General features: G+C 45.5%; 1 protein-coding gene and 1 long non-coding RNA gene across 2 annotated transcripts in view; one reads left to right on the plus strand and one right to left on the minus strand.

Annotated features, from left to right (window-relative positions):
• CFTR (CF transmembrane conductance regulator) overlaps positions 1-18634 on the minus strand; it is a 196509-nt gene that overhangs the window by 129984 nt on the left and 47891 nt on the right. Inside the window, exons 6-7 of the mRNA XM_044280293.1 lie at positions 4136-4299; positions 62-187 (exon numbers count right to left, since the gene is read on the minus strand). Of these exons, the coding sequence (XP_044136228.1) occupies positions 62-187; positions 4136-4299 (290 nt within the window). The remainder of the gene's footprint in view (positions 1-61; positions 188-4135; positions 4300-18634) is intronic.
• On the plus strand, positions 107-4309 carry LOC122927945. The gene is made up of 4 exons (XR_006387833.1): positions 107-196; positions 506-567; positions 3822-3950; positions 4177-4309. It is a non-coding gene; the product is annotated as an uncharacterized LOC122927945 (long non-coding RNA).

Raw genomic sequence — 18634 nt, forward strand, 5'->3', positions numbered from 1 at the left:
TATTATTTTCAGCATAACCTGATTATAAAATGAAGCACTGATTCATACACATTATACTTACTGCCTGATTGACTGAATTATTTTCTCCATTGCATCTTCCCAACAGTAGGCTTTTACTGACTGGATATTGTCAATAACTTCGGAAGTGATCACAAGCCTTTCATTGATCTTGCCTGCTCTTCTGTCTCTATAAAGTGTGAGCAATATTATTCAATAAGTATGTAACTATTCAATAATGAGTATAGAGTACCAGTTCTTCAAAGCTTATTGGAGATGAGCAAAGTATTGGAAAATTTTATTTTGCTTTGCTGAATTTTACCCAAAAATTAGCTTTGTGACGAATTGGGTGCAATGACCGGGAACAGCGATTGTGCCGATCCGCATCATTGTATCCCTCAGATGCCGCGTTCATAGTTTATCGCAGCACCTGACATTAATATTACAGTGTAAAATATATAGTTTTTTTTTAAATCATACTTACCCTCATTCATTTGATCGTGCACAGATTTTGAGTGGGATCTTCAATCAAGATGGCAGCGGATGGCTCTTTGCGCTCAAATGGATGAGGTAAGTATGATTTTCTTTATTCTTTACTATTCGGTTCATTAATTTGGTTTGTGGACTTCGATTCGCTCAACACTAATATATATATATATATATATATACAGAAAAAAATAACTGACAGCACCACCTTTGAAGCAATAGCTAGTGGGTGCAAAGTCCAAGTACGGCAACTGGATCTTACCCCTTTCAATATGATAAAAAATTGGACTGCACTCCAGACGGTTCCTTGTAGTAAAACGAGTGAAGTTTATTCACACATGTGATGGCAGCAAAAAAGCGACGTTTCGGCTCAACATGAGCCTTTCTCAAGCATTGATACAAGTGTTACAGACCAACATATATAGGTGAACCAATCAAATCATTAGACATATTCACATAATTGATACTTAGTACAAAACTGTGTATAAATTCATATATAAGTTAAAAAGGGACATATCCCAGTGATCATGGATAAAGTGACTCGTGCTATCAGAAAAACAAATATATAATATGGCTGGCTATTGCATATAAATACATTTAAGTCCATAAGTATGGCCAGCTATTCTTAATATTTTCACTAGATTTGTTAATCCATTGATTGTGCACATGTGTTACGGGGTACAATGATGAGCTTCTACCTGGCGGAATGATGTAGCCCACATATGCCATCGTGTTGCTGAGCGTGTCTCTCAGGAGTCATTGCGCATGTCTGGATCGCATACTTGTCATCACTAGGCGTCTTAGCAACTCCAGCTGATTTCAGTGCCGTCCATTCCTTGTTACGTAGCAGACGCACATTGATGACTCGTATCAACTCACGCTGGCTATCCATAGAAAGAGGAGCGCATGCGTGCTCGCATGTTTGAGACTATGTCTCCATCTTTATAAAGGGAATTTGGCCAGTATATGTTCTCTTTACTGAATTAAAGTTCCTACATTTATTATTTATTATATATATGTGAACACAGCTGCAAGAAAAAGTATGTGAACCCTTTGGAATGATATGGATTTCTGCACAAATTGGTCATAAAATGTGATCTGATCTTCATCTAAGTCACAACAATAGACAATCACAGTCTGTTTAAACCAATAACACACAAAGAATTAAATGTTACCATGTTTTTATTGAACACACCATGTAAACATTCACAGTGCAGTGAATTACATCTCCAAGAGCTAATTGGAGTGAGGTGTCAGCCAACTGGAGTCCAATCAATGAGATGAGATTGGAGGTGTTGGTTACAGCTGCCCCGCCCTATAAAAAAAACACACACCAGTTCTGGGTTTGCTTTTCACAAGAAGCATTGCCTGATGTGAATGATGCCTTGCACAAAAGAGCTCTCAGAAGACCTACGATTAAGAATTGTTGACTTGCATAAAGCTGGAAAGGGTTATAAAAGTATCTCCAAAAGCCTTGCTGTTCATCAGTCCACGGTAAGACAAATTGTCTATAAATGGAGAAAGTTCAGCACTGCTGCTACTCTCCCTAGGAGTGGCCATCCTGTAAAGATGACTGCAAGAGCACAGTGCAGACTGCTCAATGAGGTGAAGAAGAATCCTAGAGTGTCAGCTAAAGACTTACAAAAGACTGTGGCATATGCTAACATCCCTGTTAGCGAATCTACGATACGTAAAACACTAAACAAAAATGGATTTCATGGGAGGATACCACAGAGGAGGCCACTGCTGTCCAAAAAAAACATTGCTGCACGTTTACAGTTTGCACAAGAGCACCTGGATGTTCCACAGCAGTACTGGCAAAATATTCTGTGGACAGATGAAACCAAAGTTGAGTTGTTTGGAAGAAACACACAACACTATGTGTGGATAAAAAGAGGCACAGCACACCAACATTAAAACCTCATCCCAACTGTGAAGTATGGTGGTGGGGGCATCATGGTTTGGGGCTGCTTTGCTGCGTCAGGGCCTGGACGGATTGCTATCATCGAAGGAAAAATGAATTCCCAAGTTTATCAATATATTTTGCAGGAGAACTTAAGGCCATCTGTCCACCAGCTGAAGCTCAACAGAAGATGGGTGTTGCAACAGGACAACGACCCAAAGCATAGAAGTAAATCAACAACAGAATGGCTTAAACAGAAGAAAATACACCTTCTGGAGTGGCCCAGTCAGAGTCCTGACCTCAACCCGATTAAGATGCTGTGGCATGACCTCAAGAAAGTGATTCACACCAGACATCCCAAGAATATTGCTGAACTGAGACAGTTATGTAAAGAGGAATGGTCAAGAATTACTCCTGACCGTTATGCACGTCTGATCTTTAACTACCGGAAACGTTTGGTTGAAGTTATTGCTGCCAAAGGAGGTTCAACCAGTTATTAAATCCAAGGGTTCACATACTTTTTCTACCTGTACTGTGAATGTTTACATGGTGTGTTCAATAAAACATGGTAACAGTTAATTATTTGTGTGTTATTAGTTTAAGCATACTGTGATCGTCTATTGTTGTGACTTAGATGAAGATCTGATCACATTTTAGGACCAATTTGTGCAGAAATCCATATCATTCCAAAGGGTTCACATATTTTTCCTTGCAACTGTACATACAGTACTGTGAAAAAGTTGTATGCATGTGTGGGAAAAAATGCGGCAAGGCTAGAATGCTTTAAAAATAACAAGATGGGTAACAGGCCGAACTAGATGGATAGAGGTCTTTTTTTGGCCTTATAAACTATGCTAATAATTTAGATTTACATTTTTTTTGAAGCAGGACAACAACACCAAACATACAGCCAATGTCATTAAGAAATATCTCCCGAACAATGAGTCCTGGAAGTGGGTGATATGGCCCCATAGAGCATATATATATATATATATATATATATATATATATATATATACAGTACACATGTACACACAATTGTATAGTGTATAAGTATGATTATGTTTATGTAACCCATCATTCAGCCTAGTCCCAGTAGTAATCATTGGATTATTGATGCTTTCTGAGATTAGAATAGAGTGATTAGATAAAATAATTGCTAAAGTTACATAGTTGATAAGGTTGAGAAATAGACATATGTCCATCAGGTTAACCCTATAATTCTACTGTGTTGATCCTCTACTGTTGTTGAGGCACGCACCAATGCACCCAAATTAGAAGAAATAAATCTCTGGACAATGCCCTGGATTGACACCCCCATTTTCAGAAATCTAGAACCCATAAATTGTGATATTATTACCTTCACTCATATCAGTTTTTTATAATGAAATTCAGTTGAAAGAAATGTAACCTGCAATAACTTTCATGTGTACAGGTGCTGCAGTTTAGAAGCATACAGCAGGCCACCCATTTAAAAGTAGCAAGATGCCCATATCCAAACACTGTGGAGAAAGAGACCTATAGTCATGTATCCTGACCTGACACTCATGGAGCCAGTCACCAGGTAGGTAACAATAACAATGCTTTCTTTGACAAAGTGCCAGAGTTTGAGTTGGGTGATACTTTATGTCACAAGTACAGCATTTGTAAGCCACTTCAGCACTGTACTAGCATGCACTTAATTTTGTACCAATGACGCATTTAAATGACATTATAATTAATAAACTAAAAAAGACAATAAGATCTTACCTATATTTCATCATCCTTCTCCCCAACCATGCCTGAAACAGTGCAAGAATAACAAGGAAGCCCAAACCACAGAAGGCAGAAGCCTGCAGTAACTCCCAAATGAGACCCATCAAAAGAATCACTTGAAGTGGAGCAATCCATACATAATGAGCCAAGGCCAAGCCCTATCAAATGAAGAACAGTTGTATGAATGGAGTAACACTATAAAGAATAAAATACAAATCTGTATAAACAAAAGAACAGAATAAATCTGTAAAAACATTGTGGAATTGTGTTTGCATTTTAATGCTTTACTTTACTATAATAAAGTCAATAATTTAGGGGGCTATCCAGGCTATGTACATTGATGGCTTATCCTCATGATAGGTCATCAGTATCAGATCAGCAGGGCCCCGACTCCGAGTCCGGGAAACCTAGCTAATCAGCTTTTTGTAGAGGAGGCAGTGCTTGTGTGAGCGCTGCTTCCGCTTTAAGATTACACTGCGCATTGTCTCTGTCAATTAATACTGTGCTCAGGTCTCATCCAGATGGGTGTAACATACACGTGTTATCTGTATTCCAGATCATCGTGATTCTGTAAGTTCTGGTCAGTAGAACTGTGGGTGGTCCACTTGTTACATCCAAAACAACTACAGATAAAGTTGGGATCAATAGGCTTGTCTGGATGAGGCCAGAGCTTGCTGGAATAACAGTGTACATATGTAGATTATCAAGCTGATCTATTCCAAGTTCAGGCTGGTGCATTACATATATAACATACCACAGAATTTATATGATAGGAACAATGTCAACGTAAGATCAGTGTTTCATTTAGCAGTGCATATAGAGGCTACATGTGGAAAGGCTACAATAAGTGTCTCTAAATTCCACATACTGGATACAATTGGTTTCACGCTGTACAAGGCACATGCTGTTCTTAAATAGGTTCAGTCAATATTTGAATGTTCGACTTGCTTTCCATTTTTTTATGTGGACACTAAAATATACACAATATTCTGAGATGTAGTTACCAATATTTAGAGTTCCTCAACATTTTCCCATTAAGCAGAGTTGAGTAAGCTGCTGCCCCTTACTTATCTCTTTTGAGAGCAATCAGGCATGTTGAAATACCATTTGCCCAGCAGCAACATCTGCTCTCGGGAAAGAGTTGGGAGCCCCCCTCCCATACACATTAGATGGTCATCCAGTCGCTCCAAAATTGGCAAGCTTGGCCAACCTTCATTTGATGTGTATGGCAACCTTAAAATAAGGCAGCAAGGAAAAAGTATGATGTCATCAGTTTAATTAACATTCAAAGCCGAAAATGTGATGCACTATGAGTCCCCAGTCTCACTCCACTGTTACTTGTGGACATTTGAGCCTGTTGGACTTCTTATCACGTAGGCACTGTTCGATGGGTAAATATGGTTTGCTCTTAGTTACCATTGTTCCAGCCGACATAACATTCTAACATTACAAGCAAAATGTAACAGTACCAGGATCACAACGAACACACCTCACCATTGTCATTTACAGGGCACACACGGCTCACTTATGAAGGTCTATTTTACATTCTGGGACACTGCTTCAGCTATATAGATCAGTTCCTGTTTTTTTTTAAAGTTTGACAGACACATTTAAATCTAAAGTCTATATTACACGGGCAGATAATCTTTCAGATCATTGCTAACAAGGTGTTCAGATGAATGCTCATTAGCAATGATCTGGCAGTGTAATACTGTAGCCGATAACCGGATGAACGAGCTTGTTAATCAGGCTATTGATCCCTCCTCCCCATACTATGGAGGAGATTGCTGCATTTAATAGCAGTGGTCTCTGTGACGAACTGCGACCGCCGCGGCCACAATACGTCACGAAACCGTCACAGCGCCCCTAGTGGTCAATCCGCAAACAGGCCCCCCCAGCCACTTCCAGCACACCGACAGTCTAACTTGAGTCCGTACAGTCGATAGGCTGAAAGCGCAGGGAGTGGACCTCCGATTGACCGCAAGTAAGCGTGCGACGAACTGCGACCGGAACTACACACAGGGTAGTTTAACTGCCACCACCTTGCAATTTATGGGTGCAAGGACCCCACTATCTAGATAACACAACCGAGTAGCTTTCCCTTCGGAGAGGCTAGGGTAAGTTTTTGCAGTGTTTGAAAACAGGCATATGGCTAGAGAAATGACTTGGAGGTCATTTATTATATATCTATATACAATACAAATTATCACGATGCACAGTAATTATTAACACAATAATCAAGGAGAGTATAGTCCAATAAACAAAAAGAGAGAAAAGAAAGAAAATACTTAGTTTCCGCAGAAAAGATGTCCGTTGGGGAAATAGTCCGTTGCAGGGGTCAAGTCCAAGAAGCCTTTGTCCAGTGTAATATGCCTACAGCCCACAGGTTCTCTGGCTGAGGCCCTCTTTAGGTGTTGTTAAAAGTGGAGAACTCCTTTAGCAGATTCTAGATGTGTTATAAAGGGTCTCAGAATCAAGGCGGGGAATTGAGAGTCCGCCTGCTGGGGCCGGCTGTATTCCTGAGGTGAATGTCAGTTCTGAAATATGGCATGTGCCATATCGTGGGATGTCTCCGCTGTACACAAGTAACAAGCACATATTCACATTCCCTACAAAATATGGAGTTCAGGGATACCAAATATTACTATTATAACTGGTTCTATGATGGGGTAACACCATAACTTTACCTGGGCACATCTTAGAGTTATGTTTGTCCTATGTAAACGTCCAGTGAATTCTGAGTGACACGATGATGTAATTTTTACGTCCGTAAGATGCATGGTCTCTCTTGAAAAGGTAAAAATCATATCTCAGATTCATGTTGCAGTCTGGGAAACCTTGGTGCCGGCTTGTCTGCAGCAAGCCAGCTTACAGACCCTGATAGCAGCGACACCAATCGGCTCCCCCCAGGTGCTGTCTTCACACCTAGCTGTGATATCTCTTCAGGAAGAGAAGTTCTTTTGTCAACCATAGGAAGCCAGCTGTAATTGCGTTATCTGCTAGGCATCTATTGACTGACTTGAACAAAAGGACTATGTTGTTCTCTGGGTACAACAGAAGAAGACGCTCTGAATAATCAAATTGTAGGTTCTGGGGCCTAGGGAAATAATTACTGTTTAATAAGGCAGAGTAATATTGATAATATTGGGAGGACAGTTCAATATTCTCGCGGCTCATCCGTGACACCTCCCCCCCGCGTCTGTGGCTAGACATCCGTCCGCAAGACGGGTGGCGTCGCCGCTAACCTGCGCTGATCGGTCTGGATCGCCGTTGCACCGGGATAAGCCATCCGCATTTTGATGTCTGCTGCCTGCCCTGTGCTGGATGGTAAAATCGTACTGCTGCAGCGACAAGCTCCAACGTAGGAGTTTCCCGTTGGACCCCGCAGTACGGTTCAGCCAACTGAGAGGATTATGGTCCGTAATGATTGTGAAGGAGCGGCCGTACAGATAGGATTGAAGCTTCTGCAGGGCCCACACAATCGCCAGACACTCCTTTTCTGTAGTTGAGTAGGAGACTTCTCGGGGAAGGAGTTTCCGGCTCAGGTGCAGAAGAGGATGCTCGTCCCCTTTTCCATCCACCTGGCCGAGACCATAATCTGATGCGTCGGTTTGCACTACGAACCGACGGCTGAAATCTGGGGCTTGAAGCACAGGGGCGCTAGCTAACGCCTGCTTCAAGGCCCGGAAGGCGTTCTCACACTCAGGGGTCCACGTAACCACTTTCGGGTGCTTCTTACCAGTGGTATCCGTCAGGGGCTTCGCGATGGCACTATAGGCCGGTACAAACTTCCTATAGTAGCCCGCGGTCCCCAGGAATGCCTGAACCTGTCGCTTGGTGATAGGCCAAGGCCACGCTAAGATGGCGTCAACCTTTCCCGTGTCCGGTTTCAGGGTGTTCCCTCCCACTCGGTGCCCTAAATACTGGACTTCCGTCATGCCGATCTGACACTTACTTGGCTTAACTGTCAAATTGGCTGCAGCCAGCTGTTGCAGTACCTGGGACAGATGTTTGAGGTGTTCTTCCCAGGTGGGGCTAAACACCGCAATATCGTCCAAATATGCTGCTGCGAACGGCTGCATTTCCTCCAGCAGGTCGTTCATAGCCCGCTGGAACATGGCAGGCGCATTTTTCATTCCAAAGGGCATCGTCGTAAATTCGAAGAGCCCGAAGGGAGTGATAAAGGCCGACTTCTGCCGCGCGTCCGGGGCAAGAGGGATCTGCCAGTACCCCCGGCTCAGATCCATGATTGATAGATAGCTGGCAGCCGCCAGCTTATCTAGCATCTCATCGATGCGAGGCATGGGGTAGGCGTCCGTAGTGGTTACAGCGTTCAACTTCCAGTAGTCCACGCAGAACCGCGTTGTCTTGTCTTTCTTGGGTACCAAGACGACGGGTGCCGCCCATGGACTACAGGACCGCTGAACGACCCCCAGTTCTAGCATCTCCCCCACCTCACGCTGCATGTCCGCATGCACCTCCGGAGAGACGCGATAGGCGGATTGCTTGATGGGGGGATGTGCTCCGGTATCTAACCGGTGAGCGACCAGATTGGTCCGTCCCGGGATACCTGAGAAGGTCCGATGGTACCGACCTAACACCTCCTGTAACTGCTCTCTCTGGGACGGGGAGAGCTGCGGGTTGACATTTATGTCCCCGTCCGTCTCCCGGGTGTCAGCCAGCAGATCTACCAGAGGGTCTGTCTCGCCCTGTTCTAACCGGCTGCACACTGGGAGTACATACTGGGTTCTATCGTGGTGAGCCTTCAGCATGTTAATGTGAAAGGCCTTCTGTTTTCTACCCCCCATGTTCACCAAGTATGTCAGGGGGTTTAAACGCTTCTCTATGGTGTATGGCCCCTCCCATGACGCCTGTAACTTATTGTGCCGTATGGGAAGAAGGGCATAGACCTTGTCTCCAGTTTCAAATGCCCGGTCTCCCGCGGTGCGGTCGTACCATAGTTTCTGTTTGGCCTGGGCCTGGGCCAGATTCTCTGTTACCATGGCAGAGAGTGACTCCATTTTGTCTCTGAACTTCAGGACGTAATCCACTACAGAGACATCCGTGGGATCACCTTTGCCTTCCCACGTCTCTCGCATCAGCTGTAGTGGCCCTCGGACGTTCCTGCCATACAGGAGTTCAAACGGGGAGAACCCGGTGGACTCTTGCGGTACTTCCCTGTAGGCAAACAGCAGATGAGGCAGGTACCGTTCCCAGTCCCCACCCTGCGACTCAATGAATGTGGCCAGCATCTGCTTTAATGACGCGTTAAAGCGCTCGCAGAGGCCGTTGGTTTGCGGGTGGTATGGACTGGAGACGAGGTGCGTCATCTGGATCTTTGTCGCCAGGGCGTTCATCAGTTCAGACATAAACTGGGGTCCCTGATCTGTGAGCATCTCCGCAGGGAACCCTACACGGGAAAATATGGAAATTAGCGCGTCTGCTACCTTGTCTGCCCTCAGGGAGGAGAGGGCGACCGCATCTGGGTAGCGAGTCGCGTAATCCACCAGCGTCAAGATGTACCTCTTGCCGCTGTGGCTGGGAATGGGCAGAGGTCCAATTATGTCGACTGCCACTCGGTGAAATGGCTCACTTATGATTGGAAGTGGACACAGGGGAGCCTTGCGCGGATTCCCAGCTCGTTTAACTTTCTGACAAACCGTACAGGAGCGACAATAATTGATGACATCTATCCTCATTCTAGGCCAGTAGAAATGCCCCTGAGTACGGTCAAGTGTCCTGCGAATTCCTAGGTGCCCTGCCAAGGGGATGTCATGGGCGGATTTCAGCACATGCCCCCGGAAGGCACTAGGTACCACAAGCGACTTGGTACTCACGGTCATTTCGCCTTCGGTGGGTTGTATCGCCTCACTATACAACTTCCCACCTTCCCAGTACACTTTGAACCCGGCCCCATCCGCGAGGGGCTCAGCAGCCTGTCTTCTGAGACCCTCGAGGCTAGGATCGGTTTGAAGTGCGTGCTCGAAGGCCGCCTGATCCGTTTCAGCCAGCTGGCCCGTGGCGTACGAGGCCTGTGGCTGACAGTCACCCTCCCTGGGGTCAGAGGAGTGGGAGGAGACCGGAGCCTCTTCCCCCTGTTCTGAGTTCAAGTTTTGGGTGGCCCGATTCCGAGTCACAGCTAGGACAGGTATGACTTCGGAGCAAGGCAGATTAGCATTTTCAATATCACATGTAGAAATCACATTAGCAGGTACATCATGCATATCATCAACATTAATATTGGATACATTCAACCCACCTCCCACAGACTCTTGCCCCCGGGTGCCAAGCACCTGGGTGGGGGCAGAGGGCGGACCCCCTTCCTGGGATCCCGAGGGGTTCGTGGCGGGTTCATAATAGGATACCAGCTTGCCTAGATCGGACCCCAACAAAACAGGAACTGGTAGCTGGTCTAGGATACCAACTACCTTTTCTTGAACACCCACCCCCCAGTCGATGGAAACCCGGGCTTGGGGAATGTGAGAAAGAGTGCCCCCCACCCCAGTGAGGGTGAGATACTTGTCTGGGATGATGTCCTTTGTGGGCACAAGGTGCGGACGCACCAGGGTGACATCGGCTCCCATGTCCCGGAAACCGGTGACTAGCTGGTCATTCACTGTAACAAGCTGGTGATTGCTGGTGATGGGGTGAATCTCCTCCCCACCGGCGAACAAAACAGTTGAGGATGATGGTTCACGCTGGGATGCGCTGGCTGGCTGTGTCTGTCGTGGGCGAGGTACAGGTGGTTCAGATGCTGGCTGTGGCTGTCTCCGCTCAGGACAGTTGAATTTCATATGTCCAGGCTTGCGGCAGTAGTGACAGGTGATTCTATTAGGTGCCCCAGGTCTGGAAGCAGTAGCTGCACTTGGTGGTCTCTGTGGTGGACGGCCCACAGAGGCAGGGGGGTCTGCCCTGACCTTGGGCAGACCTCCTCTCCAGTGAGATGGTGCAGATTTACGCAGATCGGGCACTCGGGTTGTGACAAAAGTCTCAGCTAAGTCTGCAGCAGCGGTTGCTGACGCAGGCTTCCGTTCTAGCACGAATTGTCTCACATCCGCAGGGCAAATACAAAGAAGCTGGTCTAGCACCATCAAGTCCTCTAGGATGTCATAAGACCCTTTTGTTAGGCCTAAAGTCCACTGGCGGAATGTAGTGCGTAAGCTGCTGACCACATCCGGATAAGAGTCCGTACGATCCTTTTGTAAGGACCTAAACCTTTTCCGATAGACTTCAGGGGTCAGCTGGTATTTAGCAATGATAGCGTCTTTTATGGCGGAATAATCTTCATCCTGCTCCATGGATAACTCCGCAAACGCGTCCAGCGCTTTGTAGCGCAACAGGGGGGTCAGGTGTCTGGCCCACTGCTCTTGGGGCAGACGATACTGACGGCAGGCTTTCTCAAAGGATCGCAAAAACAAGTCTATGTCAGTGTCCTTTTCAATGGGAGCAAATTTAAATGTTGCACTCACGTGTGATGCTGCTCCTTCTGCAGGAAAGTTGGGTGATGAGCTTCGGCTGGGTTGATGTATTCTGGCCATGCTCAGTTCATGCCGACGTTGGCTTTCTGCAGCAGCGGCCTCCCTCTCAGCTCGGCGTTCTTCGCGCTCCGCCATGTACTGCAGGTACTTTACTGGGTCAGTGTCCATTAGTTTTTGGAGGGCCTGCTGCATCATAGGGTCTGTACAAATAGATAGTCTGGTACTGGCCGGTTCCGGGCGAGTACTTAAAGAAAAATTAGGATCCGTACTGAAATACTGCGCTGGGGGGCCAACAGGGCCCGCAGGATGTTCCCCCTCCGAGTAGTCAGGATTCTCAGTCTCCGGTTCCTCAGGACTTGAGTCAGATGGGCCGGTGTCTCCCGCAGTAGACACATCCAACAGCCGCAGTTGTTGGTTATCCCATCGGAACAAGTCTTTTATCAGGTCGGTCTTCGTCTTGCGACCGACTTCAATGCCCCGTTCTTGGCACAGATTTTCCAGATCTGCCAAAGCCATTTTCTTGTATTCCCCGGACATTTTCACGCCAAATAAAAGATAGATAAAGAAAACAAGATTTCGGGGAGGGTACTGGACTACACCGTCTCTCTGTACACACAGATAAATGTATTGCACTCAGCCACACCACCACCAACTTGGTTTGGTTCTGACAGAGGTAAATTAGTTAATCTCTGTTCAGATGTTCTAAACACATGCAAAAAGGAATCCCAGTAGCTGCCTACCAATATGTGACGAACTGCGACCGCCGCGGCCACAATACGTCACGAAACCGTCACAGCGCCCCTAGTGGTCAATCCGCAAACAGGCCCCCCCAGCCACTTCCAGCACACCGACAGTCTAACTTGAGTCCGTACAGTCGATAGGCTGAAAGCGCAGGGAGTGGACCTCCGATTGACCGCAAGTAAGCGTGCGACGAACTGCGACCGGAACTACACACAGGGTAGTTTAACTGCCACCACCTTGCAATTTATGGGTGCAAGGACCCCACTATCTAGATAACACAACCGAGTAGCTTTCCCTTCGGAGAGGCACTGTTCGATGGGTAAATATGGTTTGCTCTTAGTTACCATTGTTCCAGCCGACATAACATTCTAACATTACAAGCAAAATGTAACAGTACCAGGATCACAACGAACACACCTCACCATTGTCATTTACAGGGCACACACGGCTCACTTATGAAGGTCTATTTTACATTCTGGGACACTGCTTCAGCTATATAGATCAGTTCCTGTTTTTTTTTAAAGTTTGACAGACACATTTAAATCTAAAGTCTATATTACACGGGCAGATAATCTTTCAGATCATTGCTAACAAGGTGTTCAGATGAATGCTCATTAGCAATGATCTGGCAGTGTAATACTGTAGCCGATAACCGGATGAACGAGCTTGTTAATCAGGCTATTGATCCCTCCTCCCCATACTATGGAGGAGATTGCTGCATTTAATAGCAGTGGTCTCTGTGACGAACTGCGACCGCCGCGGCCACAATACGTCACGAAACCGTCACAGCGCCCCTAGTGGTCAATCCGCAAACAGGCCCCCCCAGCCACTTCCAGCACACCGACAGTCTAACTTGAGTCCGTACAGTCGATAGGCTGAAAGCGCAGGGAGTGGACCTCCGATTGACCGCAAGTAAGCGTGCGACGAACTGCGACCGGAACTACACACAGGGTAGTTTAACTGCCACCACCTTGCAATTTATGGGTGCAAGGACCCCACTATCTAGATAACACAACCGAGTAGCTTTCCCTTCGGAGAGGCTAGGGTAAGTTTTTGCAGTGTTTGAAAACAGGCATATGGCTAGAGAAATGACTTGGAGGTCATTTATTATATATCTATATACAATACAAATTATCACGATGCACAGTAATTATTAACACAATAATCAAGGAGAGTATAGTCCAATAAACAAAAAGAGAGAAAAGAAAGAAAATACTTAGTTTCCGCAGAAAAGATGTCCGTTGGGGAAATAGTCCGTTGCAGGGGTCAAGTCCAAGAAGCCTTTGTCCAGTGTAATATGCCTACAGCCCACAGGTTCTCTGGCTGAGGCCCTCTTTAGGTGTTGTTAAAAGTGGAGAACTCCTTTAGCAGATTCTAGATGTGTTATAAAGGGTCTCAGAATCAAGGCGGGGAATTGAGAGTCCGCCTGCTGGGGCCGGCTGTATTCCTGAGGTGAATGTCAGTTCTGAAATATGGCATGTGCCATATCGTGGGATGTCTCCGCTGTACACAAGTAACAAGCACATATTCACATTCCCTACAAAATATGGAGTTCAGGGATACCAAATATTACTATTATAACTGGTTCTATGATGGGGTAACACCATAACTTTACCTGGGCACATCTTAGAGTTATGTTTGTCCTATGTAAAGGTCCAGTGAATTCTGAGTGACACGATGATGTAATTCAGTGTTTCCCAACCAGTGTGCCTCCAGCTGTTGCAAAACTACAACTCCCAGCATGCCCGCACAGCCAAAGGCTGTCCAGGCATGCTGGGAGTTGTAGTTTTGCAACAGCTGGAGGCACACTGGTTGGGAAACACTGATGTAATTTTTACGTCCGTAAGATGCATGGTCTCTCTTGAAAAGGTAAAAATCATATCTCAGATTCATGTTGCAGTCTGGGAAACCTTGGTGCCGGCTTGTCTGCAGCAAGCCAGCTTACAGACCCTGATAGCAGCGACAGCAATCGGCTCCCCCCAGGTGCCGTCTTCACACCTAGCTGTGATATCTCTTCAGGAAGAGAAGTTCTTTTGTCAACCATAGGAAGCCAGCTGTAATTGCGTTATCTGCTAGGCATCTATTGACTGACTTGAACAAAAGGACTATGTTGTTCTCTGGGTACAACAGAAGAAGACGCTCTGAATAATCAAATTGTAGGTTCTGGGGCCTAGGGAAATAATTACTGTTTAATAAGGCAGAGTAATATTGATAATATTGGGAGGACAGTTCAATATTCTCGCGGCTCATCCGTGACAGTCTCCTCTGCTGACAAACAGGTGATTGCCAGGAATGGACGCTTCGCTCCCAACTATTTCCTGCATGATGCTCTTGTAATATTAGCCTAAGGGCAAATGCACACGGCACGTGGTTTGGCTGTGCCCATATTGCGGCCCACGAAAAGTGGCAGTAAATGAAAGTGAACCTGAAAAAAAAAAAAGGTTAGCCCAGCAAACACTGGAAACATGAGTTATACTAAATTGCATTACTGCTATACTTACTAGGCATGAAAATGGAAGCCGTTGGTAGATGGGCCCAACACAAAAATGTGCGCAAAGATCTTCTAATGTATAGTAAGTATAGCAGTAATGCAATTTAGATTAACCCATGCTTCCAGTGTTTGCATGTGCCTTTGCAGTGTCTGTCTCTGAGACTACAGCTGCCAAAGGAGCAGCTTTACCATCAGAGTAGCCCTGAATGAAAGAGACCAGACATCTTAGAAGGTCCAGAACCAACCAGGCAGTGCAAGTTATCTGCTCATTTATGGCACTGAGACTTTTCTGCTGTGGAAAGGATTATTACCTTCGACATCCACCACACTTTGAGACGGACTAGCCATAAATATCTTAAATGTGCATCCCTTGGTCTGGGAAATGCAGAAGGAGTCAATAAGGACCTAACTGCATGCCTGTGGTTATTTTGGTGAGACTGCAAAGTGTCTTTAGAAGGAGAGTCAGGGAGTACTACAACTACCATCACTGTTGCTGCATATAAACCTTTTAGGAGAAAGACTACACTGTGATATACTTTAAAACTGTGTATGTACTACTACTACTTCTGTCATTAATACAGTAAAGAAAAGCTTTATTTATTAGAACCACTGCCTCTGCACTCCTACCTTGCACCCTGTCAAACACTTAACATCAAGAGCACCCTACCAAAAACTAGGCAGGAGACCCTAAAGGTCCAGGGTGTGCTCCGAGGGAAGAATAGTTGCAACCTTCAGTCACTGCATGGCCCCAGGGAGTGCCAGAGGGGAGACTGCCACTGTGAACTGTAGGTACTACCACCACCATCGTAGCCACAACCACTTGCTGCACACGTTTAATCTGACACATTTCCATTAAGGAAAAAATTATAATAATTACAAAGTCTACAATTTATAACCACAATAACAGTGAGAAAAACGTGTGAAAATGACAATGATACAGTATTAGAACAAAGTACAGTTCTTCAGTGCTGACTTATATAGCTACCATGAGACAGCTGCTGGTGATTTGGTTTTCACCATGGTACCAATGTAAGTTATACTGGACTGACCCTGGTCCCAAAAATTATATAATTAGGGTACTTTCACACTTGTGGCAGGACGGATCCAACAGGCTGTTCACCCTGTCGGATCCGTCCTTCCGCTGTTTCGCCGTGCCGCCAATCTGTCCCCATTGACTATAATGGGGATGGGGGCGGCGCTCCGGCGCAGTACGGCAGTGCGCGGCGAAAGGCCGCCGGACTAAAAGTCCTGCATGTCCAACTTTTTAGTCCGGCGGCCTCTGGCTGCGAACTGCCGTACTGCGCCGGAGCGCCACCCCGTCCCCATTATAGTCAATGGGGACGGAGCAGCGGTCCGGCAGCATGGCGAAACAGCGGAAGGACGGATCCCACAGGGTGAACAGCCTGCCAGATCCGTCCTGCCGCAAGTGTGAAAGTACCCTTAACCTTTGCATTACATGGAAACAATTCTATGCAGCGTACTGTACTAACCAAAGCAACAGCCTGTACACGTGTGAATTCACAGCCACTACCACTACCAACCTGGGAGCTGAGGCTGCATTCACATGTCCATTTGGTAAATCCAGTAGTATGTTCTCGCAGAGGAGCAGACTACAGGACTTATCGTATCCATCTTAGTCGGACACTGCCTGATCCCTATTCATTATAACGGGAACCGATTGGTTTAAATACCAGCTTTTTGCCAGAGAAATACAGCTACATGCAGCAGTTTTTTTCTGGCAGAAAGCCGTCATTCCTGCCAGAAACCCGACTGATCCCATTATAGTGAAAAGGCATTGGTCTGTGCCAGATATGGTAACTGGAGTAGTCTGCTTCTCCACCAGAACACACTACTGGAATACAGTGCAGCAGATGTGGGGATAGTTTCACAGTAGAGGTAAATTCTTCGGCACAGCCGCTTATTGCCCAACCCTGCCATAGCCCCTTGACTATAATGGGACTCGGTGGAAATCCAACCTGTTTCCAAGTTTAGTGCAGAGATTTGGCCGAAAACCACAGCTTGCAGCGGTATTTGTCCAGACGAATTCCGGCACTAATATTGAAAACAGTCCGGATCTCTTCCAAGTCCCATTATAGTCAATGGGATCCATCAGTGCTCTGGACTTTTCTGGTTTTGCCAGAACAGCCTGCCGAAAGAATTTACCTCTAGTGTGCAACTAGCCTAAAAACGACTCAAACATGCAAAGGGGCCAAGTGAAGTTGTGGCCTCAAAGAAACCGGTTGCTAGTTCCGCTGTGAACAATGTTCCATATTTCTCAGCTTGTCTTTGCTTTTCTTTTACCTTGCTAATCTGCAGTGATGGTAATGCAAATACTGCAGATTATAAAAAGTAAACAGGTTTTGTTAGTCTTTGATAAGAACTAGTAATCAAATGCACATAAGATTTGGATAAAATGTGATCATGGATAAAATATGTCTCTATGGCGTTTATTAACTTGTTGATATAGTATTTTTTTTAAATATTTGCCTTAATGATTTATACAGTATAGCTAGAATAAAGGATTTTATTTATATTACCTATATTTCTAAGAAGACTGTTTATGCAGCTGGCCAGATTATTTAATTTAAAGGAACAATAATCCTGGAAACAAATTCTTAAAGGGGTTGTGCCATTAAAAAGAATCTACATTTTTCAAACCAGTACATTGATCTGAATACTTTTGTAATTGCATGTAATTAAAAATTTAGTATAATCACTGAGCTATTCATTAAAATATATCTGTATAGCGCCACCTGCTGTTTGTTATTTTCCTTATTTCTTTTCCACCTCATTGTGGTGATCGCTGACGCTCAGTGTCACTAACTATATCTTCTGTTAGAAACTGTGGCAGGGAAAGAGGCACAGTACAGGCCCCCTAACTTGCCAGCTTGAAATCAATGTATCAGGGCAATGAATGGGCAGTTCCCATGTGAGGTACAGGGCTGGTTCTAGCTCTGTTAGAGATCGCTATGTACTATATGTCCTCTTTAAACAAGAAATAGAGTTGCCCTTACTGTTTGTCAGTCTGCAGCAGTTCTGCATGATCCTGACACAGTCCTATAGGTATCCTACAGCGAACACTGGGGTTAATCTCCCGCTGATCTCTTACATGTAAGACAGGTGGTCTGCTGAGGGGCAGGGGTTAGCAAAGAGGTGGGACTTGTGGCTTTTTTGTTCTACTGCAGGGTAGAGGGGGAGGCTGCAAGAGACACTGTATAATAGGGTCATTGGGAAAGAAGAGATAAAAGGAAGAAGTGCTGCATTCTTGTGTGCATTATCTGGGTTTAGCATTCCATAAAAAAAAACAAAAGCAAAGGTTCCTTAAAGTTTTCCATAAGAGTTGGCCACTGATAGCTTGGCAAATGTCAGCTATTTTATGTCTGTAAATGGCTTGAGACACTTTATTATGAACATGATGTCACAGGCCAAGGAAGAGGCTGCCGTACTCCCTGGAACACTGCAGCCTCTTCAAACAGCTGATTGGTGGGATAGGTCATCAGTATAAAATACTCGGAAAACCCATTTAAAAGGGAACCTGTCATCAACTTTATGCTGACCTCACTGAGGGCAGTATGAAGTAGTGACAGAAATGCTGAACTCAGCGGTGTGTCACTCAAGAGCTAAAAGTAAGTGGTTGCTGAGAACCAGCATAATAATCATTGCAGCCCAGGCCTTGAAAAGAGTCAAATCTTCCTGAGAAGAGTCTGGTTATCCATAATCTCCTGCTCTCCTGTCCATCTGCTGATGATTGGCAGTTCTCTCCTAGACAGAAAGGGAGAAAAC

This window comes from Bufo gargarizans, chromosome 2 (assembly GCF_014858855.1).
Source record: "Bufo gargarizans isolate SCDJY-AF-19 chromosome 2, ASM1485885v1, whole genome shotgun sequence".
In the NCBI taxonomy this organism is placed as follows: domain Eukaryota; kingdom Metazoa; phylum Chordata; class Amphibia; order Anura; family Bufonidae; genus Bufo; species Bufo gargarizans.